This window comes from Procambarus clarkii, chromosome 79, assembly GCF_040958095.1.
Source record: "Procambarus clarkii isolate CNS0578487 chromosome 79, FALCON_Pclarkii_2.0, whole genome shotgun sequence".
NCBI classification, from domain to species: domain Eukaryota; kingdom Metazoa; phylum Arthropoda; class Malacostraca; order Decapoda; family Cambaridae; genus Procambarus; species Procambarus clarkii.
In genome coordinates, this window is record NC_091228.1 from 1750734 (window position 1) to 1775964 (window position 25231).

At 45.8% G+C, this 25231-nt stretch overlaps 1 protein-coding gene across 9 annotated transcripts in view; it reads right to left on the reverse strand.

Annotated features, from left to right (window-relative positions):
• The window catches only part of Cen (cerebellar degeneration-related protein 2-like), a 621507-nt gene that overhangs the window by 20339 nt on the left and 575937 nt on the right, over positions 1 to 25231 (reverse strand). For 6 of the 9 annotated variants that reach the window (XM_069314440.1, XM_069314434.1, XM_069314433.1 and 3 more), the window contains exons 5-9: positions 21543 to 21711; positions 18181 to 18207; positions 15686 to 15832; positions 15209 to 15328; positions 8348 to 8497 (exon numbers count right to left, since the gene is read on the reverse strand). In XM_069314440.1, the coding sequence (XP_069170541.1) occupies positions 8348 to 8497; positions 15209 to 15328; positions 15686 to 15832; positions 18181 to 18207; positions 21543 to 21711 (613 nt within the window). The remainder of the gene's footprint in view (positions 1 to 8347; positions 8498 to 15208; positions 15329 to 15685; positions 15833 to 18180; positions 18208 to 21542; positions 21712 to 25231) is intronic. The other 3 variants (XM_069314438.1, XM_069314437.1, XM_069314439.1) reach the window with 1 other exon arrangement.

Here is a 25231-nt window from a genome sequence, read left to right on the forward strand (position 1 = left end):
ATTTAAGTTTTTCATGCCCGAAACGCTTTGCGTAATAGTGGCTTTAGGCATTGTATGTACTAGCTCTACCTATAAGTCCACCAATCTTTGTAAATATTTCTTGTATGTATGTACCTTACCTAAATAAACATTTATTATTTTTATTTATTTATTTATGTGCTAGCCATATGCTGTATTGTGGCTGCTAATGTTTGTTAAACTACCATTCATGCTGTCATTTGCAATCAATCTGAGCTACCTATGTGCTTTAATATACCTCCAAATTTCTCACATCTTTTATTTTTTTTCTTGCTATGTACCTGTTATCATTTTTATAAATTTTCCTAGTATTTACCTACTTAAAATTTTCGTAGATTAAAGACCTGCCCAAAACGCTGCACGTACTAGTGGCTTTACAAGAATGTAATTACTATGCTATGTATCCTCACAATCCCAATGTTCCTTCTTGTATATAAATATATAAATAAATAAATAAACTTCGTGGCATGTCTTTGCACCTTTTCCAGTTTGGTGATGTGCTTCTTAAGATATGGCCACCATACAACCGCTGCATATTCCAGCGGTTGTATGGAAAAAATAATGTTTAACAAAAGGTCTAACAAAAGGCCTAATAAAAGTCGTGAACAATTTCTTTAGTATTTCTCCACCCATGTATTTAAAAGCAATTCTGAAGTTAGAAAGTATAGCATATATAGGCTCTTCGCACAATGTTCTGAATGTGGTCCTCAGGTGACAGTTTTCTATCTAGAACCACCCCCTAAATCTCTTTCTTTGTCAGAATTCTTTAAAGATTTCTCATAATTTATAGATTGTGTGGGGGTCTATGTTCTCCTATTCCACATTCCATAACATGGCATTTATTCACATTAAATTTCATTTGCCAAGTGGTGCTCCATATACTTATTTTGTCCAAGTCTTCTTGAAGGGCATGACAATCATCTAAGTTTCTTATCTTCCCTATTATCTTAGCATCATGAACAAAACAAACTTACTGACAGGCTCCAATGTGTTTCTGTGAATAATACAATTTCTCCCACCCTACCCATCAACATTGGTGTTCCCCAGGGCAGCATACTTGGCCCTCTCCTCTTTCTCATCTACATTAATGACCTTCCAAATGCCTCCCAACACCTCAAACCAATCCTATTTGCTGACGACACAACCTTCATTTACTCCAGTCCTGATCCCCTTGCTCTAAATGCCACAGTAAATACTGAGCTAAATAAAGTCCATCTGTGGCTAACTGCCAACAAACTCACCCTTAACATTGACAAAACTTTCTATATTCTGTTTGGCAATAAATCCTCTAATCAAATAAATCTCAAAATAAACAATACCCAAATTTGTAACAAATTAGATGGCAAATTCCTTGGCATTCTCATTGACCACAAGCTGAATTTCCAGGGACACATTCTAAACATATCAAAAAAAGTTTCAAAAACTGTGGGCATTCTTTCTAAGATCAGATATTATGTACCACGCCCTGCCCTGGTGACTCTCTATTACTCCCTTATCTATCCATATCTCAACTATGGTATTTGTGCTTGGGGCTCTACTACCCAAAATCACTTACGTCCTCTAATTACTCAACACAAAGCTGCTATTAGGACAATATCCAATTCTGGCCCCAGACATCACTCGGTACCCCTATTCAAATCCCTGAATATGTTAGACATTAAGTCACTGCACATTCTCTCATGTGTACTATACATATACAAAACGCTAAATTGTAATGCCAATCCTGATCTCAAAAGCTTCATAGAAGGTTGCAACAGAACCCATGAGCACCACACCAGAAATAAATACAGTTTTGATATTCCTAGAGTACGACTTAATCAAACCAGAAATGCTCTACAAATCAAGGGGCCCAGGATGTGGAATGACCTTCCCAACCATGTTAAAGACTGTACCTCTCTCAACCAGTTTAAGGTAAAAACGAAGCTATACCTAATAAATTCCCTGTAACCTACCTTACCCCTCTATTGTCAACCCATGTATGTTTTTTGTTTTTGTTTTTTGTTTTTCAAATCAACGCTGTTTTAATGTAATTTACTGTAATAATTTGTAATTGTATTTGTGCTGTTTTTTCAACAATGTTCCCCCCTCTTTTACCTCTATTTTTATTTGTACTCAAGGCATTTTTTTCTTTTTACCCATTAGTTTTAAGCTTTAGTCAGTAGTGTTTTTTCCTGCCCGAAACGCTTTGCGTAATAGTGGCTTTAGGCATTGTCTGTACTAGCTCTTATCTATAAGGCCAACAAACTTTGTAAATTCTCTTTATGTATGTACCTTTGCCTAAATAAAAATTATTATTATTATTATTATTATTATTATAAAAATGCTCATATAATTCTGTATTCCAACTGGTAGATCGTTTATGTATCCAATCCGATACATTGCCTTTGATTATGGCCCTCACTTTTCTATCAGTTTGGAAATTTTCCATCCATGTTAGAAGCTTACCTGTCACCACTCCAATATGTTCCAGTTTCCAGAACGACCTCTTATGTGGAACTCTGTCAAAAGCCTTTTTTAGGTCCAGATAGATGCAGTCAACCCTACCATCGCTTTCCTGTAAAATCTCTGTGGCTCAATCATAAAAACTGAGTAAATTCGTTACACAGGGTCTTCCAGATCAAAAACCATACTGTCTGTCATTATATCATTTTTCTCCAGGTGTTCTACCCATTTATTTTTAATTATTTTTTCCAATATTTTGACTAGTACTGCACACTTGTCAATGATACAGGTCTATAATTGAGTCTCGCTTCATGCAGGTCGGTGTTCAATCCCCGACCGTCCAAATGGTTGGGCACCATTCCATTCCCCCTGTCCCATTCCAAATCCTTATCCTTACCCTTTCCCAGTGCTATATAGTCACAATGACTTGGAGCTTTCCCCTGATAGTTCCATTCCATTCCATTCCATTCCCTGCTACCACTTTTGTAGATTGGAACTATGTTAGCCTTTTTCCACACATCAGATACAACTCCTGTACACAGGGATGCCTGAAAAATCAGTTTAAGTGGAATGCTGAGCTCAGATGCACATTCTCTCAGAACCCATGGTGAAACCCCATCTGGACCAACTTGTTCTCTGGAATTCTTATTGTGTCTGGTTCCCTAAAGATTTCATTTTGTACACACACACTTTGGAACTTTTCGTTTAATATTTCACACATTTCCTTTTCATTTTCCGTGAATCTGTTTCCCATTTTCAACCTCTGAATACTATTCTTTACCTGCAATTTTTTGTTTATGAATATATAGAATAGGCCTAGTTCTGTTTTACATTTGTCCGCACTCCCTTTTACAAAATTTCTTTCTGCCCCTCTCCTCACTGCCGTGTAGTTGTTTCTTGCATCTTTGTATCACTGGTATGTTTGGGGTTTGACCTCTTCCTACATTGGTTCCATTTTTGTGTCTTTTGGTCTCTGGCCCTCTCGCAATTTCTGTTGAACCAATCCTGTTTCCCAGTTCTGCATCTCTGCTTTGGTATAAATTTTGTTGTGCCTTTATCATATATTTCACAAAACTTGACATACATCTCTCTTACTTCATGTCCTAACAGCAAGTCTTTCCAGTCAAATTCCTTAAAGAAATGTCTGAGTTCCCCATAATGACCTCTCCTGAAATCAGGTTTTTCAACTGCTTCAACTTCACTTTCTTCCAGATTATAACACATTGCATACTTTATTCCCAAAAAGACATGGTCACTTTTACCCAAGGGAGGGAGGTACTGAATGTCAAATATCTCCTCCTCTTTCCTGATAAATATCAAATCCAGCATAGAGGGAACATCCCCTTCCCTCATCCTCGTAGCTTGCTTAACATGTTGAAACATGAATGTTTCCAGGATGAGGATTACGAATCTACAAGTCCAAAAATCCTCTGTTCTAGCTTCATATGTCTCCCAGTCTATGGATTTCAAGTTGAAGTCGCCGACTACCAACAGTCATGATCTATCTTTATCAACTCTCAGTATAATCTCTCATTATTGTTAGAAGACCCTCACGTTTATTATCCAACTCCTCCTCTGACCATGTGTTGCATGGCGGTGGACTATATGCATTTATGATCGTTAGTTTTATCATCCTGATTGCAGATGTCTAGTGCTATTATGTCAACATCTCGTGGATTGGCAATCATTATTTCGTTTACCTTTAGGTAAATGAAATTTGGGTGCCTGACAGCTGGGTGGACAGCGCTTCAGATTCGTAGTCCTGAGGTTCCGGGTTTGATTCCCGGTGGAGGCAGAGACAAATGGGCAAGATGTTTCTTTCACCCTGATGCTCCTGTTACCTAGCAGTAAATAGGTACCTGGGAGTTAGACAGCTGCTACGGGCTGCTTCCTGGAGGGGTGTAACAAAAAGGAGGCCTGGTCGAGGACAGGGCCGCGAGGACATTAAGCCCTGAAATCATCTCAAGATAACCTCATGATAGGTGTTCTTTCACCAGCACAGTAACACCACTGCATTTCCTAATTTTTCTGTCCCATCTCCAAACTGAGTAGCCCCTTGGGAATATGACCTTATTTAAAATATCATCTTCAAGTTTTGTCTCCGAGAGTACAACAATGTCTGGTGTCTGAGCTGTATTACATCACTTATCCTCTGTTGGATAAGGGCGCTGGTGGCTGTGTGGATAGTACGCTGGACACAATCCTGTGGCCCGGGTTTGATTCCCGGCGCTGGTGAGAAACAATGGGCAGAGTTTCTTTCACCCTAATGCCCCTATTACCTAGCAGTAAAAAGGTACCTAGGAGTTAGAGAGCTGATACAAGCTGCTTCCTGGAGATGTGTGTGGGTGTGGAAGAGAGAAAATAGTAGTTAGTAACAGTTGATTGACAGTTGAGTGGCGGGCCAAAAGAGCAGAGCTCAACTCCCACAAGCACAACTAGGTGAGAAGTATACAGCAGTGAGGAGAGAGGCAGAAAGAAATTTTGAATTTATCCAAGGGCCACTAATATTAGAGGCCTTGATGAGAACAGGGAGCCAGTGGCTTGCCAAAAGTCCCCCCTTCCATTTGCCCTGATGATCGTTTCCAGCTGTATATTAAAACCCAGCAGAGTTTTGGCATTTATGGCTTTGGCAGGTAGGTAGTTCCACGGGTTTACAACCCTATGGGTGAAAAAGCATCTCCTGTTTTTTGTCTTACATTGAGGATTGTTGAGCTTGAAACCGTTGCTCCTCATTCGTGTGACATCTGACCTTTTGAAGAAATTGTCCTGATTAACAGTATCGGTCTCTTTGGACACCGCTCTCGTCCACTTTTATCTCTTGATTCCTAGCTGTGGACAGTGCTCGCGTCCAATACAAAAATATTTGCATAAAATTAATATTTTATCCGTTCGACTTCGGGATAGTTTCAAAACGAGTGCCTTTAGAGTGTGCACAATGTGATACCAAATTGAAAGATGTAACACGAAACATGATGTCAGAAAACTTGAAAGATTATAAATACGTTTTTGGTCAAAATTTTAAAATATTTGTTAAAATTCTATTTATTGTGCTATTATTATGGGACTATTTTAAAATGCACACCTTTAGATTGTGAACAATTTGATACCAAAATGAAAGATGTAACATGAAAATTTATGTCAGAAGACTGGAAAGATATAAATAATTTTGTGATGACGAGCATCCAAAATTAAAATATTTGTTAAAATTCAAGTTATTGCTCTATTATTATTGGACTAGTTTTAAAATACGCGCCTTTATATTGCGAACAATTTGATACCAAAACGAGCGACGTAACACGAAAATTGATGTTATCAAACTGAACAAGTATACATGTTGACCAGACCACACACTAGAAATTGAAGGGACGACGACGTTTCGGTCCGTCCTGGACCATTCTCAAGTCGATTGTGTCGTCGTCCCTTCAATTTCTAGTGTGTGGTCTGGTCAACATACTTCAGCCACGTTATTGTGACTCATCGCCTGCAACAAGTATACATGTTAGGTTGTGGTGTGCAAATCGGTGCTCGTTCACTGGTAACTTTAGGCTTTGCTGCCGGGAGTCTCGCCAGGCTTTTGGACATTATATGCATATACACCTGTAGGGAATTTAATTGCAAACACAATGATACCAAAACGAATGACATAGCACGAGAATTAAGGTGAGAAAACTGAAACGAGTATACACATTTTACTGATTTTGTGCGCTCACGGGTAACTTTTGCAAACTTTAGGCTTTGCTGTTGGGAGTCACGCCAGGCTTTTGGACATTATATGCATATACACCTATAGGGAATTCTATTGCGAACACAATGATCCCAAAACGAATGACATAGCACAAGAATTTAGGTGAGAAAACAGAAACGAGTATACACATTTGGGTGTAGCCGCACACTCGCCCGCACGCCAGAGGCATGACCTCTAAATTGGTGGCGCGCATGCTGTAGGCTCAAAAGTGTTAACATCCTCCAAATTGTTTAGTATTTTAAAGGTTTTGATGAGATCTGCACTGTCAAGAGAATCTTCAAAACAAATCTAGATAGTTTCCTTCAAGAAGTGCCGGACCAACTGGGCTGTGGTGGATATGTGGGCCTGCAGGCCGCTCTAAGCAACAGCCAGTTGGACCAAGCTCTCACAAGTCAAGCCTGGCCTGAGGAGAAGAACTTCCAGAACCCCATCAAGCAGGTCATGCCTGGTTTGCTCCCGTTATTAAAAAAAAAGCAAGAACAGTTTTTGTTAATTGTACTCCTAGAGTACTGCTTCCAATACCGTGCCCTTACATTGTTCTGAAATCTGGAACATATTGAAGAAGTGACAAGTAGACTTCTAACATGGATGAAAAATTTTCTGACGAAAAAATGAGGGCAGTAATCAGAGGCAATGTAACAGAATGGAGTAATATCACGAGTGGAGTACCACAGGGTTCAGTTCTTGCACCGGTAATGTTCATTGCCTACATAAACGATTTACCAGATGAAATATAGAATTACTGTACATGAACATGATTGCTGATGATGCTCAGATAATAGTAAAGATAAGAAACACATGACTGGCATGCCCTTCAAGAAGACCTGAACAAAATAAATGTATGGAGCACGGCATGGCAAATGGATTTTAATGTGAATAAATGCCAAGTTATGGAATGTGGAATAGGAGAATATAAACCCCCACACAACATATAAATTATGTGGGAAATCGTTAAAGAATTCTAATAAAATAAGTGATTTAGGGATAATTCTAGACAGAAAACTATCACATGAGGACCACATAAAGAACATCATGTAAGGAGCCTATGCTACACTTTCTAATTTTAGAATTGCTTTTAAATACATGGATGGTGATATAATAAAGAAATTGTTCATGACTTTTGTTAGACCAAAGCTGGAATGTGCAGCAGTTATATGCCACTCATATCTTAAGCACATCAACAAACTGGAAAAGGTGCAAAGACATGCAATTAAATGGCTCCCAGAACTGAAGGACAAGAGCTATGGGAGAGGTTAGAGGCATTAAATATGCCAATACGTGTACTAGAAGATAGAAGAAAAAGAGGCAATATGATCACTACATACAAAATAGTAACGAGAATCGATAAAATTGATAGCTAAGAATTCCTGAGACCTAGAACTTCAAGAACAAGAGGTCATACTGTAGATTTAAACTAACTAAACAAAGCTGCCGAAGAAATATAAGAAAATTCACTTACGAAAACAGTGGCAGACAGTTGGAATAAGTTAGGCGAGAAGATGGTGGAGGCCAAAACCGTCAATAGTTTCAAAGTGTTATATGACAAAGAGTACCGGGAAAATGGGACATCACGAGCGTAGCTCTCATCCTGTAACTACACTTAGGTAATAACACTTAGGTAATTACTTGCTGTGGCTATCCTTTTTTGCTACCTGGCACTGGGGTTCTAGTAGTATGGCACAGTCCTGTGGGTTTCCTTTTCCTTGCAAGACATAGTTTCTTTAATAAGTTTTGTATGCAGGCTGTGGCCTCTGTTCTGGGACTTTACTTTTATGTTTTGTGTTTTGGGAAGGTACCCTCAGTCAGTACTAGCTGCTGACTAAGCAGTTGGAAGAAGTACTAAGCCTTCTGTTACCCTCCCTCTTGATTACTGGAGGCTAGGATCAGAAATTTAGAGCCTTTACGAGACGTATCCAACTTTTTACCTGATCCACATTAATTAAATTGTAGCTATCCACAATTAATATGAATAATGTATGTACCAAAATTTGAAGACAAAAAATTCATGCATAATTTAAAATGAATAAAAACAAATATAAAATGATTGACCATGAGTCACATAATTACAAGAGTGAATGAGAGCATCCTCATCCCTGCTTGTCCTATAACCTTCCTACAGCATCCCATACATGAAGGACTCACCTGGCTACCCCATGCATAACCTCCATTCTTGAGCTTAATGAGAGCACATTCCCCATGAATACTCTCAATTGAGGCATCAGTATCCTCAATGCTATCTTGAAGATCGTAGATAGTTGGGTTGCTTGCCAGCTCGTCTACATGACCAAGACACTGAAAAGATGATGTTAATTCATTAAAATTTATTTAGGAACAGCAAATACTATGCATTGCATTAAGTAATTACAAAGCCCAGTGCATGGAAAAGCATATATTTATGGGTTAGAAATTAATATTATCTCAATGAATAGCGCATAAATTACCCATAATGATTAATAAATGAATTTCTGTAGCAAAAAAACAATGCCAGCAATCATAATATTAAGTGGCATATTCAACATCAGTCTTCATTCTAAATTATATGAAAAAAAAAAATTGAGTGTAATGAAACTAAATTTTCTGGGTGAGCCCCGGAGGCTCCCAGGCACTATCGGGCTAATATGTGATGCATTAGACTGGGGCATTATTCAATGGAGTTCAGCCTACCAGTGACCATGAGCCAGAACCTGGCCCCCTCAGAGAGGTGCAGGGAACAATGGCCCTGGAAAACCCCCCTTGTGGTTGGGGGTTCTCCTTATCTGCCATTGACTGGGGTTAGGCACCCAGAAAGATAGGCATAACAAAACAAACCCCACATGGTAAAAAAATTCCAACTAAAAACCTAAAAGAGAGACAAAACTTCTGCCAATCCCAAAGAAACAAGCAACAAGCAAACAAGCAAATGTCACACTCCACCGCCACGTTGCTCGACCACGCAGCCCTCCCCTTCCCGAGAGCGAGAGGGGAAAGCCCCAGACTTCCCCGTGCAGGTTACCTAGCACTCCAGTTTGGAAGCTAAGCATCAAACAATGCAAAAAAAACTGAGGCTCACCAAGAAAATGACATTTCATTACATTCAAAGCTAGTTTTCTGACCATTTTCTGAACAAACCGACCACCAGGACTGAAAGAGCAGAAACCCCTGCGCTGGAGGAGAGCATGAAGCTCACCGACCTGACCCTCAGATGCCAATGCCAATAGAAACAGAGCCTTGGAAAAACAATCTTTAATCGAAGGGGCCACACAAACCGAGGAAAGGAAAGATAAGAGAACACCCTGTCCAAGGACCAGGACGGCTCAGGTGGCGCATGAGCAAGCCGGAGGTAAAACAAAGAAAAAGAAAGCTAACGGAATGAGGCAGAACATTAGTGGGCAGACATTAGTGCCCCAGAACATGGGGCAGCTGGAAACATTAGTGAAATACAATCCATGATATACAAGAGTGTTTCCCATGCCCTTTCACGACCCATAGCTTTGCTGTTCAATAAATCTCTAAAGTCATACCTTCCATGATATCCTTAAAAAAGAAAGTTCATATGTAGGCAATCTGGCAGACATAAATAATTACAGACCCATATCAAATCTTTCTATATTATAAAAAATATTTAATTATTTACAAACAGCTCTACTCTTATCTCGTAAAATTCAACATACAAAGTCCCTGACAGGTTTGTCTTCAGCTCCCAAAAAGAGTACCAATGATGCAATTGATAGTCTGCTTGACTTAATCTACTCAGCCCTTGACAAAAATGAGTTTCCAATTGGACTCTTCATTAATCTGAGACAGGCCTTTGATACTGTTAACCATAACTACCTCTTACTTAAACTTAAACTCCGCATGTCTGCGCATTTCCCCCTCCCCGAGAGGGGGTAGGGGGGGGCCTGCGATCCACACCCCCTGTTCCAAGGCTGGATATCAAAATACGCGAAAACCGCTGACCGGAGGGAGGGAGGGTTACCGGGGAGCTTCCGGGACTCACCCAGAAAATGGCGTTTCATTACATTCAACGCTGGTTTTCTGGGGGGAATCCCTACAGCTCCCCAGAGCTACTTCACCAAAGACTAAGGAAAAAAGGAGACTTACCTGGAAGGCGGTCAGTGCTCCACACCTAAACTCGAAGTCGAGACAGGCTGCAGCCGCTGACCCAAAGCGACACAGGCCCGACTAGGCCCAGGAACGTTCACAAGGTAGCGTGCAGCCAGGACCCTGCTCGACTGCCAAAAACTCTGTGCCCAAATGTCAGCCTAGGACATGTTCTCAAAAACGGAAGCAAGAGCAGTGAACTTACAAACGTCATGGGCACAGGGATAGACCGCAGGCTGGCTAGACTTAATAACCCTGCGGATGACCTGAGAGACCCATACCCGGCAACAGGGAAGAAGGGAAACTGAATCAACCCAAAGTGCGTCTCCGGACACAAGAAGCCGTGGCGTGCAAATAATGGAGGAGGGCTGCAACCGGACACAAAACATGATGCACCCCCGGCCTGACCAACCAAGCATCAACAACCTAAGAACCCTTCCAGAAAGCAGTCTCATTCTTTGCCAGAACAAAAAGAGACTGCACTGCAACTGCAGATAAACAAACCTATATCCACAACCGATAGAGCAGAAACCCCTGCACCAGTAGAGAGCATGAATCTCCCAGACCATATACCCCCTGAGGCCAATACCAAGAGGAAAAGAGCCTTCAAAAACAATCTTGAACCAAAGGGGCCACAACAAACCGAGGAGAAGAGAGGTAAGAGAGCACTCTGTCCAAAGACCAGGACGGCTCAAGTGGCCGGAGGTGAAACAACGCCTAGACAGCTTACGAAACGGCACAGAAGTAACATCTATACCGAAAGCAAGCTGAAGCGGCTCCACCAGTGCTGCATGATACAAAGTGACAGTATTCGGCATAAGATGACGATCCTGGAACAACCACAAGAGAAAGGACAACACCACCCAAACCGAAAGTGAAGTACAACGACAAAGAGACAAAAACAAATGGAAGGACCGCCAGGAAACTTCATACTGCCACCGAGACGAAGCCCGCAGGTAGGACACCATAAACAAAGCCACCTGGTCACCATATAACTGGTGATAAACTCGAGTCAAAAATACCAAACACGAAGACTCGAGGAGAAGAGTGAACCAGGCCAATTTCCTGAAAGAGGCGGAGCCACGGAAAAACCTCCGGGTTCAGACACCAGGCAAGCATCGCCTGACACCACGGTTGGGCCGGCCACCATAGGGCCAAAAGGACAACTCGCCCCCTGGTAAGTCTCCAAGCAAGCCAAGACCTGGAGCAACAGCTGAACCGGAGGAAAGAAGTACAGGAACCCCCACCCTGACCAGTCCTGCCGAAAGGCGTCGATCCCGACAGCCTCCCGGTTGGGGAAGGGCTCCACATATACCGGAAGACGCCTCGACCACGCTGACACGAAGAGGTCCACCTCCGAGCGCCCAAACGTCTGGCAGAGCCAACTGAATGAGTCGGCGTTGACCATCCATTCCATGGACAGGGGAACGAACCAGGACAGGCTGTCCGCCAGGACATTGGACACCCATCAGACAAGAACCGGCAGAAGAGCCAAACCCCAAGAACTCGGAAGACGAGTCACCCAAAGCAACCAACCCCAAAGAGCCAAGGACCGCATCGAACCCCCTAAGTTCAGGCAATAAACCACTGGGGAGCAGTCCGAATGGAGCTAGACCGTTGATCCCCAAGCGACTTAAACCCTCCGAAGCACAAACCACACCACCGCGAACTCCCGCACCATGCTGTGGGCCTAACAGAAGGATGGACCCCACCGCCCCTGGCCGGTCTGGTAAGCACTGGTTACAAAGCCCCAGCCGAGAGACGACTCGTCCGTGAACACATCGAGCGAGGGCTCGGGTAGGCGCCAAGGAACTGAACCCCGAAAAATCCAAAGAGGAAATCGGCAATGCAGCAGCCAACGTAAGGCCACCGGCAGTTGAACTCAGCGATCGCAAGAGAGGCAGAAGGGACGTTCCCGAAGGAACTAGAACAGTCGATGAAGCCAAACCCGACCCGGCGGGTAGACCATCATCGCAGAGTACAGACTCCTGCACAGATCCTCAAACAACCACCGGGTGACCCGGAAGCCCCCCAGAAACCAGCGCATGCGGGACTGCAGCCGAAGGAGAGACTCCGGAGGAAGAGACAAGAAAGCGATCCGAGAGTCCCACACAAGATCCAGCCAGGTCCGAACCTGGGAGAGAACTAGATGGGACTTCCGCCAGTTCACCAGGAACCCGAACCCGGCTAGCTGGGAAAGCACCACGCCCCTGGCAAGCAGACACGCAAATCGACTGGGAGCCCAAATCAGCCAGTCGTCGAGGTATGCCAACACCCGAACACCGAACAGACGTAGACGGGCCACAACAACCCGGGCAAAACGTGTGAACATGCGAGGCGTCAGGTTCAACCCCAATGGGAGACAACGAAAGCGGTAACACTGATGTCCCACAACAAAACCAAGCCAGTCCCTGAACCTCGGATGAATATGGACGTGCAAATACACGTCCTCGAGGTCTAGGGACACCATCCAAGAGCCCAGCTTCAAAAGAAGCCGGACCTGGGATAGAGTGGTCATCCGAAAGGAGGAACAAAAAACCCAGGGGTTCAGATGGGACAAGTCCAGAATGAACCGCAGGTCCAGACAGTCCCGTTTCGGAACTGGAAACAGGCGGGAAACCCACCTGAGGGACGTCGTCGCTTCGACCACGCCTAAGCATACCAACTCCAAGAGGGCGCAGGAGAAGAGGCCTGACCCGCGAGGCCCAAACCCCCCCACCTGAAGGAGAAGCCACCCAATGCCAACGAAGGCTGCGAGGAACGACCCGAAAAGCCCACGAATCGTGGGACCAAGCGTGAGAGAACAGAGCAAGCCTCCCCCCCCCATCGCCTCGTCAATGGGGTGAACCGCAAAAGGGCCGATGCCCCTTACGAGAACCGACCTGCGCACAGAGCGAGCACTATGCTGACCAGACGCAGCTAGGACCGAAGGCTGCACCGGCTCCGAAACTGGCACCTGTGGCAGTTTCCTCGACGGGCGGAACCACGGGCCCTGGCACGATACGGGGTACAACAGAAGGTGTGCCAAGCATCCAGCGAAAACAAAGGGAAGTCTTCTAGCCAGGACGACTCCGGAACGTCATACCAAACCTAGTACGGAGACGAAGACCCAAACCTGAAGGAAGACGGATTCATCATAGAGGCATAATTCGGGTCGCGCAGGAGGCAAGCCACAATGGTCGCCCGCACCTCAGGCAGAGAGATACGGGAAGCCGAAAACCTTCAGAAGGAAGGAACCGAACCCAAATCCAAGTTGTACGCAGAGGGGGGTAAAAGAAAATCCCACTCCTTGTAACAGCAAGCCCCGCTCAAAGGGTCGGAAAACCCAGGCGGGGTCCAATGGGGCCCAAGGCCCCCAAGTCAGCTCCTCCCCAATGCTGGGAACCTCCACGTCAGGCCCCGGGGCCGAGTTGTCCTCCAAAGCCCCAGCCTCACAAGAAAAAGCCAGGGGCAGCAGAAATAGCAGGAAGAGGATGGGCCCACTGATCAGACCCCAGAGCTATGGCAGGAGGAACCGACTCTAATGCCTCCGCAGCCACCCCGGAAGGGGCAACCCCAGAAGTTGCCCGAGTCTCAGAAACCTCTAAACCCTACCCTGACCCTAAAGCCCTCAGACGCTTGGGGTGGGGGGTGGGGGCAAATGAACCACAGCAGGGAAAAGAACAAGAGGGTGCAGAGAGAACCAAGGCCGAAGTGACCAAAACCCCCAAGTCCGGGTCCCAATAAACAAAACGGGGCAGCTTCAGGGTATCCAGGGAAGCAACCAATGGACAGCGTACCTAGAGGGAACAGAGCCGGCCGCTGTTATGGGTGAAAACTAGCTGCTCAGTACCCCGCGTCCCTATCAGTGCAAAAAAACTACCACTTACCCCAAGGCAAACAAGGGAGAATCCCCCAAATACTCGGGGCGGTCAATCGCCATGCAGCAAAAGACCAACAGAGGTAGACCCAAGGCGACTTGTGGAAGGGAACCCCAAGCCCCAAGGGCAGTACTTACAGGGCACTTAGTGAAGTTAGCCCTAAGCGCATGCAGCCCGAGTACCCTGGAAAACGTCTTCCAGCTCACCCTCACCACCACCAGCACCAGCAGCAGCAGCAGCAGGAGGAGGAAGAGGAACACTCCCTCCCCAGAGCCAAACAAAGGCTACGAAACCCCAGCTGACCTCAAGGGTGGGGTAAATGCCGAGCAGCAGGAACCCCAACGGGAATGTAAGCCCAAAGATTCTAGGTAAGGCAGTCCTAGAACCAAAGGGTAGTACTTACAGGACACTTAGGGACGGCAGACCTAAGCTCATGCAGTCCCAGTACACTGTTACTTCTGGCCACTGCACCACAAACAGCAGGAAAACACCACAGGAGCACTAAATCCCGCAAGAAACTGAGGCAAGAGTTCACAGCCGCCCCAGAGTGCTTCAGCCTAAGAACTGAGGTGTGAGTAGCCAGAACGATGGTCTGGGGCTTTCCCCCCTTTGGGGAGGGGAGGGAGGGCTGTGCGGACAAGAGGTACGGCAGCATAGAATGACATTTGCTTGTTTCCTTTGTTTTCTTTAGGGGAACTCTGTTTCTCTGTTTGGTCTTGGGTTTTTTGCAATTTCCTACCATGTGGGGATTGTTTTGAGATGCCTACCTTTCTGGATGCCTAACCCCAGTTGATGGCAGATGGAATACCCCCAAATACAAAGGGGGGGGGGGGGTTCCTAGGGGCCATTGCTCCCTGCACCTCTCTGAGGGGACCATGGTTAGTGATCCCCAGTAGGCAGAAATCCATTGACTGAACCCATAGACTAATATAGCATATATCAGTCCGATAACTCCAGGGAGCCGAAGGGGCTCCCCACAGAAATTATATTAATGATTAATAGAATTAACAAATCAAAGGCTGGCACTTATATCTTTTAAGTGTAATTCTAAAGCACAACTCACCTTTCGGCAGAGTCTTCCAGAAGAAGCATCATCAAGAGATGCCAGTTCCTCGTCAAATGTTCGTACTGTTATTTCCTTTTCACGCAACACAGCCAACTGGTCTAGCAGGACATTATTCTCCTTAAAAGAATTAAAATAATAATGAATTTTTATTTAATTCCTGATAAGAGTTTTCACATGCTTGAATTAAACATGCTTTTGAGAAGAATTAATATTTTCTATCTTGTGCTTTATGGGGCAAAATAGAAAAATGTGATTAACTTTGAATAAAGAGAATTTAAATATGCAGCAGAAAATGCCAAACAAAAATATCACTACAGATTGGAAACTAAACTTGAAAAAATTTAATAACTTATTTTCAAACATATATATAATATCACAAACAAAATAGTCTACCAAACTATTAATCCAAAGCATCTCACTCAACTCTTAACTTTACTAATTAGAAATATTTTCTTAAAAGAAGAGTAATCATACCTGGGTTGTGCATGCTAGTTGAATCTCCAGCTCTTCTCTCTTTCGAACTTCAGAACCTAGTTCATTCTGGGTTGCCTTCAGCCTCTCCTGTAGCTCCTCAATCCTATTACGAGCTTCATTATCCTCAGGCACTCGGTCTTCCGAGTTCTAAATAATCAAATTTTAAATCAATTTTCTACGCGTGCAAAATTGGACTGAAATGTTACTAATATTAATAATAATTAAAAATATATGCTTATAATACCTTTTCTTAATTTCACCGTTTAAATCTTGATTTTACCTCATAGGAAAGTAATGAGATATATTTGTACTGAAATAGTAAATTAGGAATACAGTACAAGTATAATGCAATAAGACTGCCTACAAAGTTTCCTTTAGAGTAAAATTTATTCTCTTGTTCATGAATTGTTTCCTAGTGTTAGGGAGAGGAAGGCTGCTCATTATTTAATTGCAGGATAACTCACTCGCTCACTTGCTATCTCACTCGCTCGCACACTATCCCTCGCTTTCTCGCTTACTATCTCTCACTCACTCCCTCGCTCGCTCACTATCTCTCACTCTCTCGCTCGCTCACTTACTATCTCTCACTCCCTCGCTATCTCTCTCTCACTCACTCACGATCTCTCGCTCACTATCTTTCACTCCCTCTCGCTCGCTATCTCTCACTCCCTCGTTTGCTCTATCTCTCACTCGCTCACTATCACTCACTATCTCTCACTCGCTCACTATCTCTCTCTCACTATCTCTCGCTCGCTCACTATCTCTCTCTCGCTCATTATCTCTATCTCTCACTCCCTCTCGCTCGCTATCTCTCACTCCCTCGTTTGCTCTATCTCTCACTCGCTCACTATCACTCACTATCTCTCACTCGCTCACTATCTCTCTCTCACTATCTCTCGCTCGCTCACTATCTCTCTCTCGCTCATTATCTCTATCTCTCACTCCCTCTCGCTCGCTATCTCTCACTCCCTCGTTTGCTCTATCTCTCACTCGCTCACTATCACTCACTATCTCTCACTCGCTCACTATCTCTCTCTCACTATCTCTCACTCCCTCGCTATCTCTCTCTCTCTCGCTCACTATCTCTCGCTCACTATCTCTCACTCACTATCTCTCACTCCCTCGTTTGCACTCTCTCTCTCTCACTCGCTCACTATCTCTCGCTCGCTCACTATCTCTCTCTCGCTCACTATCTCTCTCTATCTCACTATCTCTCTCTCGCTCACTATCTCTCTCTCGCTCACTCTCTCTCTCTCTCGCTCACTCTCTCTCTCGCTCGCTCACTCTCTCTCTCGCTCACTCTCTCTCTCTCTCTCTCTCTCTCTCTCTCGCTCACTCTCTCTCTCTCTCTCGCTCACTCTCTCTCTCACTCTCTCTCTCTCGCTCACTCTCTCTCTCTCTCGCTCACTCTCTCTCGCTCACTCTCTCTCTCTCTCGCTCACTCTCTCTCTCTCTCGCTCACTCTCTCTCTCTCTCGCTCACTCTCTCTCTCTCTCGCTCACTCTCTCTCTCTCTCGCTCACTCTCTCTCTCGCTCACTCTCTCTCTCGCTCACTCTCTCTCTCGCTCACTCTCTCTCTCTCTCGCTCACTCTCTCTCTCGCTCACTCTCTCTCTCTCGCTCACTATCTCTCTCTCTCGCTCACTATCTCTCTCTCTCGCTCACTATCTCTCTCTCTCGCTCACTATCTCTCTCTCTCGCTCACTATCTCTCTCTCTCGCTCACTATCTCTCTCTCGCTCACTATCTCTCTCTCGCTCACTATCTCTCTCTCGCTCACTATCTCTCTCTCGCTCACTATCTCTCTCTCGCTCACTATCTCTCTCTCGCTCACTATCTCTCTCTCGCTCACTATCTCTCTCTCGCTCACTATCTCTCGCTCACTATCTCTCTCTCGCTCACTATCTCTCTCTCTCTCCCCCTCTCTCTTTCTCCCTAGCCAAAGACTGACCTGCTACACCAAGAAATATGAAGCGGTCCTCCAACAAAATTCACAGCTTGTAAAAAATAAAAAAAATAAATAAAAAATATATATATACAAATGATACCACTTGCAGGAAAACATTGGTCAAGCTGGTGAAAACGTGCCATCCAGTATTGGCTTGTGATGATGAGGATGACAGATAAGTAATGTGTTTTGGTTTCAAAAGTAATAAAATAAATTTATGAAAAGCAATTATGGAAGGTTCTGGCAAACACCATACATATTAAATTTTATAAACCCTCCAAAATGATGAATAAAATCACAAGCTAGTACCTTACATGAACATTCCCTTACACAGAAAAAAAGTTTAAAAACAATTACGTGAAAGCTACTTCATTTTTCATCACTAACAAAAGAGAGAGTTCAGTATAGTACTATTTCAGGAAATTATATAGCAAATTTGAGCGCTACTATATAAAGGCTGGAATTTGTAACTATTTGGAATTTGCGTATAAAATAAAAAGGGGCAAGCAAAGGGCAAGTGGGATGCAGACTACTGAAGAAAGGTGTTACCTGGACATCAATATCGTGATCCTCCTCCTTACCGCAGATACCAGAGATAAGGGCAAGGTCTTGATATTAACATCAAACACTTTACAAACAAATGATTTCAGTTAGGGACAGACTCAAGCTGTCACTGGACATTTGGTACATTTTCTGTCTATAACCTACTGAAATAATTTTTGACATTTGACTATTTCATTGGAGACCAGAGCAGCCTATTAGGCATATTCTTAGTGGAAAGTCTAAGACATAAGTACTGTATGTAGCTAATCAACTTAGTGACCAAGGCATTTCCTCCTCATCTTTGGGAAAATTATAAAGACATTTTCAATGCATCAGGTCTTCAATGCAAAATAAACATGCATACTGACATTTTACACAAATGTAAAATTAGCACATTGGCCTTACGTTAGCCATGAAAAATGCATATACTGTACTGCACATACAATACAGTATTCAAGTTTTCCTCATCCCACTTTTACGTTACACTACAAAACCGTATGCATAAACAAACCACACATCCTTCAAAGGGCACTAGTTGAAGTGTTTATTGAATTATTTTTAATAAAATTGTATCTGGGAATGCCCTACTAAAAAGAATTTCTTCAAAACTGATTTTCTAGAACTGAAGGCCTATCATACACCATACACAAATAGTTGGTGTTTAATTCACACTCATATACAACAGACTAATTATGATCCAGCCGTAAGCATGTGTACTGAACCCTCTATTCAAGATATATATACAGTACACTAATAACTTTGGTTTGTGTTACAGGCAATAATTGAACTAATGTAATGTAAATCACAAAACTTTCTTTAAATGGTATACAAAATACTGAATGTTAAAAAAAGGAAATCCATTTCAACATCTGATAGAACTTTACATAGTTAAAACAGGAACAACCAGCCGATGCTTTTCACAACACTTGTACAGACAGAGCATGCAATGTTAAGGGATAGAATGACATTATTATGTCAGTCTCACAAAATATGCATAGAACTTTAAGATTTAAAATGTGTTTTTTTTTTAATTAATTTGCCATTAAATACAACAGTACAGTACTACTAAGCTTTAAATAGCTTAGTAAATCAATTAAAACTATAGATCTTATTACAAAATACAGTAGATTGTATTTTGTCATGGTGCATGCTCTAATAGTTCAAGCTCCATTTTTCTATTGAATGAGGACATTATTGTTGAAACATTAGATGATATTAAAAAAAGTATCTTGTCCCTGTGGAGAACGGTTTGGGATCACTGGAATGAATGACAATTGACCTAACTGTACTTGGGTATTACCCTAATTATGAACATATACAAAGGTAGGGAGACAATGGTGAAACTAAACATTAACAGATATATAAGCAAAACACACACACAATAATAATAAATAAAATAGCTGAAAAATGTGATAACTGACTATAGAAATAATAGTTGCAAAAAGATAAACTTTGTGTGATGGGTTAACTTAGAGTGATGGGTTTACATCACTTTACGGGTGATGGGTTTACAGTCTCCGTGGTGTAGTGGTAAGACACTCGCCTGGCGTTCCGCGAGCGCTATGTCATGGGTTCGTATCCTGGCCGGGGAGGATTTACTGGGCGCAATTCCTTAACTGTAGCCTCTGTTTAACGCAACAGTAAACTGTGTACTTGGATGAAAAAACGATTCTTCGCGGCAGGGGATCGTATTCCAGGGACCATAGGATTAAGGACTTGCCCGAAACGCTACGCGTACTAGTGGCTCTACAAGAATGTAACAACTCTTGTATATATCTCAACAAAAAACTCCCATGTACAAGTGGACAACACAAAGCTACAAGATGACTAACACTAATAGTCTATAATTAGTAAACCTACATGGTCATTGATATTGAATGATTTATGACAGCAAATAATTATTAACAGAGGAAGACTAACACAAGCTCAATTATAGATTATATTCAATGAATTATTTGAGGGGTCTCGGTAGCATAGTGGGGTTCGTTCTCGACTCTCAATCAGGAATCCTGGGTTTGAATCCCTGGAGGACAGAAATGGTTGGGCATGTTTCCTTTTATTTAATGCCTGTCTTCACCTAGCAGTAAATAGGTGACCAGAAGTTAGTCAACTGTTGTGGAGTTACTTCCTGGGAAGGGTCAGTAGTTTGACCTTTGGGGGGGGGGGGGTAAATACCTCACTATAAGCCTAACATACATATACACAGGCTGCCTATCCCTGACAAAAGGAATTATTATCTTCAACATATTAACATACTGGATAATACAACGAAGAAAATACAAGTTTTTCAGTATATAAAAATATTAGATGCAAATTGCCTTTATTATGAAAATCCACAGGGGCCGTGACGAGGACTCGAACCTATGCACTGGGTATTCCCAGAAATTTCCTCATTGATATATCATAATAATGTGATTTCTCTGTGTATTGCCTTTATAAATAATAAAGTACCAAGAAAGCAGAACAAAATCTAGTTCAAAATTACAAGGCAACATCACTACTTTTGAAGTACTGTACTATAATACAGGGAAAGATAAAATATTTCTTAAAATTGCAGAAATAATCTAAAAGTGCATGCTCTTCTCACTAGTTGGTAGAAATTAAAAAATAAATCTTTTAATTATGACATTGAGTGCTTTGTGTGTACGAGTATCTCAACCTGCCATCCAAGAATGATAGTATATATGTATAAATTGCTATCCACACTTCCGTGGAAATAAACATTCTATTCACCTGGGCTGAATGGGTCATGAACCATGACCCATTCATGGACCCCAAGTGTGTGGGGGCCTCGATAGAGTGTCGGCCTCACACGCGTGGAGTCCACGGTTCGAGACCCACACAGCCCAGGTGAATGAAATATATGTATGGCTATTATGTATGGTGGTACAAAAATATGGACAGTTTCCCCCCCAAAAAAAATTTCCACGTTTTGTAATACAGTACTTATTTTATAAAAGTCCCAAAAAAGACAATCATCAAATCTAACTTTCCCTATGCCTAGGATGTATATGAACTAAATTAGGCATAGGATTGTGCATGTTAGGTTTAGTTTAGATTAATGGCTAGTTTTAAATTTTTTATGTCTTTTTAAAATTTCAATGCAGTAGTACAAAATAGGATATTTTTTTTAGAGTCCATATTTTTTATACATTCAATCATTAGTAGTAATTAGTTCTATCATTTTTGGAGACTGGAGTCATTCTATTAAGATGGTGACTTGGTGTACCTGATTCAACGAATTACCTTTATCTCGAACTCAACTGATTTTCATCATTTCGCCAAACATTGCCCAATTTACGTGGCAACATTTGCTTATGCACTGACCTATTCTAAACCCCCCCAAAAAATGATGTGGCGTTAGTGACCTGTGTGGTGTTCTCGCAGGAGTGCGAGCGTCGGATGTTCTGATCCTCCACAATGATGGAGCGTCGCTTGTTCCTACCCCTCTGTTGCTGGGCGCCTGCCCGCGCCTCCTCCAGGTTCTTTTGTAGCTCATCACAGCGAGCCTCCACAGATTCCAAGTTACTACACAAGCTGTGGGGTGGACAAGGCCATCTATTACTTTTGGTATATGTCAAACAAGCTAATTTTAACAAAAATATATATCACATTAAAGATACTCTTGCCAATATATTATTCCTACCATGTGATATTTTTAAATAATAATTAAAACAATTCTCAAACTGGATGATAAAATATCACATCATTTTCTTTAATCTATACTACTGTATAAGAGAATATCTTTGTCTGTACAAAGTTGGAGGCCAAACGTCTGGGGATAGCCTCACCCAAATTTGCAAGGGGCATGGGGGTGTGGTCTGCGGTACAGGACAGACATAGGCTGGTCAAGATAGGCCTACATTAAGCGCTTTTTTTCTACATTAAGCGCAATTTTCTGAGAGAAGGGGAGAGGGGGGGGAAGCAGGGGGATGAGGGGACCAAGGGGAGGGGGAAGCAGGGGGATGAGGGGACCAAGGGGAGGGGGAAGCAGGGGGATGAGGGGACCAAGGGGAGGGGGAAGCAGGGACCAAGGAGAGAGGGAAGCAGGGGGGATGAAGGGACCAAGGGGAGGGGGAAGCAGGGGGATGAGGGGACCAAGGGGAGGGGGAAGCAGGGACCAAGGAGAGAGGGAAGCAGGGGGGATGAGGGGACCAAGGAGAGGGGGAAGCAGGGACCAAGGAGAGGGGGAAGCAGGGGAATGAGGGGACCAAGGGGAGGGGGAAGCAGGGACCAAGGAAAGGGCGAGGCAGGGGGGGATGAGGGGACCAAGGAGTGGGGGAGGCAGGGGGATAAGGGGACCAAGGGGAGGGGGAGGCAGGAGGCTTAGGGGACCAAGGGGAAGGGGAGGCAGGGGGATAAGGGGACCAAGGGGAGGGGGAGGCAGGGACCAAGGGGAGGGGGAGGCAGGAGGATGAGGGGACCAAGAGGAGGGGGAGGCAGGGGGAATGAGGGGACCAAGGGGAGGGGGAAGCAGGGACCAAGGAGAGGGGGAGGCAGGGACCAAGGGGAGGGGGAAGCAGGGGGGATGAGGGGACCAAGGTGAGGGGGATGAGGGGACCAAGGGGAGGGGGAGGCAGGGGGGATGAGGGGACCAAGGGGAGGGGGAAGCAGGGACCAAGGGGAGGGGAAGCAGGGACCAAGGGGAGGGGGAAGCAGGGACCAAGGGGAGGGGAAGCAGGGACCAAGGGGAGGGGAAGCAGGGACCAAGGGGAGGGGAAGCAGGGACCAAGGGGAGGGGGAAGCAGGGACCAAGGGGAGGGTGAAGCAGGGGAGATGAGGAGACCAAGGGGAGGGGGAGGCAGGGGGGATGAGGGGACCAAAGGGAGGGGGAAGCAGGGACCAAGGGGAGGGGAAGCAGGGACCAAGGGGAGGGGAAGCAGGGACCAAGGGGAGGGGAAGCAGGGACCAAGGGGAGGGGGAAGCAGGGGGAATGAGGGGACCAAGGGGAGGGGGAAGCAGGGGGGGATGAGGGGACCAAGGGGAGGGGGAGGCAAGGGGGATGAGGGGACCAAGGGGAGGGGGAGGCAGGGGGGATGAGGGGACCAAGGGGAGGGGGAGGCAGGGGGGATGAGGGGACCAAGGGGAGGGGGAAGCAGGGGGGATGAGGGGACCAAGGGGAGGGGGAGGCAGGGACCAAGGGGAGGGGGAGGCAGGGGAGATGAGGAGACCAAGGGGAGGGGGAGGCAGGGGAGATGAGGAGACCAAGGGGAGGGGGAGGCAGGGGGGATGAGGGGACCAAAGGGAGGGGGAAGCAGGGACCAAGGGGAGGGGGAAGCAGGGACCAAGGGGAGGGGGAAGCAGGGGGGATGAGGGGACCAAGGGGAGGGGGAGGCAGGGACCAAGGGGAGGGGGAGGCAAGGACCAAGGGGAGGGGGAAGCAGGGGGGATGAGGGGACCAAGGGGAGGGGGAGGCAGGGGGGATGAGGGGACCAAGGGGAGGGGGAGGCAGGGGGGATGAGGGGACCAAAGGGAGGGGGAAGCAGGGACCAAGGGAAGGGGGAAGCAGGGACCAAGGGGAGGGGGAGGCAGGGACCAAGGGGAGGGGGAAGCAGGGGGGGGGATGAGGGGACCAAGGGGAGGGGGAGGCAGGGGGGATGAGGAGACCAAGGGGAGGGGGAAGCAGGGACCAAGGGGAGGGGAAGCAGGGACCAAGGGGAGGGGGAGGCAGGGGGGATGAGGGGACCAAGGGGAGGGGGAGGCAGGGGGGGATGAGGGGACCAAGGGGAGGGGGAGGCAGGGACCAAGGGGAGGGGGAGGCAGGTGGGATGAGGGGACCAAGGGGAGGGGGAGGCAGGGAGGGATGAGGGGACCAAGGGGAGGGGGAGGCAGGGACCAAGGGGAGGGGGAGGCAGGGGGGATGAGGGGACCAATGGGAGGGGGAGGCAGGGGGGGATGAGGGGACCAAGGGGAGGGGAAGCAGGGACCAAGGGGAGGGGGAGGCAGGGGGGATGAGGGGACCAAGGGGAGGGGGAGGCAGGGACCAAGGGGAGGGGGAGGCAGGGGGGATGAGGGGACCAATGGGAGGGGGAGGCAGGGGGGGATGAGGGGACCAAGGGGAGGGGGAGGCAGGGACCAAGGAGAGGGGGAAGCAGGGGGATGAGGGGACCAATTGGAGGGGGATGAGGGGACCAAGGGGAGGGGGATGAGGGGACCATGGGGGGGGAGAGGGGGTTGAGGGGGACCAAGGGGAAATGGGGCAAAGAGTAGGACAAAGGTGTGGTTTGTTAATAATAAAGTTTCTGATAAGGGGGGGAGGGGGGAGGGGGGATGAGGGGATGGAAGGGGGGATGAGGGGATGGAAGGGGGGATGAGGGGATGGAAGGGGGGATGAGGGGATGGAAGGGGGGATGAGGGGATGGAAGGGGGGATGAGGGGATGGAAGGGGGGATGAGGTGAAGAGTGGCGAAATGGTGGAAAGAGGAAGGAAAAGACCTGGGGAACCTTTCTGTTATATGTATGTAAATGATAATTTATCACTTTTCAAGATTGGAGGAGGGGGGGGGGGGTTAGGAAATGAGAAGAGGATAAAGAAAATGGGGGTGGGGAGAAGTGGAAAGACAAGAGGGAGGAGAGAGGGGGAGAGAGAGGGGGGGGAGAGAGAGGGGGGAGAGAGAGAGGGGGGAGAGAGAGAGGGGGGAGTGAGGGAAGAATGGGTAGAGGGAAGAGGGGGAGAGGGAAGAGGGGGAGAGGGAAGAGGGGGAGAGGGAAGAGGGGGAGAGGGAAGAGGGGGAGAGGGAAGAGGGGGAGAGGGAAGAGGGGGAGAGGGAAGAGGGGGAGAGGGAAGAGGGGGAGAGGGAAGAGGGGGAGAGGGAAGAGGGGGAGAGGGAAGAGGGGGAGAGGGAAGAGGGGGAGAGGGAAGAGGGGGAGAGGGAAGAGGGGGAGAGGGAAGAGGGGGGTAGAGGGAAGAGGGGGGTAGAGGGAAAAGGGGGAGAGGGAAGAGGGGGGGAGAGGGAAGAGGGGGGGGAGAGGGAAGAGGGGGGGAGAGGGAAGAGGGGGGGGGAGAGGGAAGAGGGGGGGAGAGGGAAGAGGGGGGGAGAGGGAAGAGGGGGGAGAG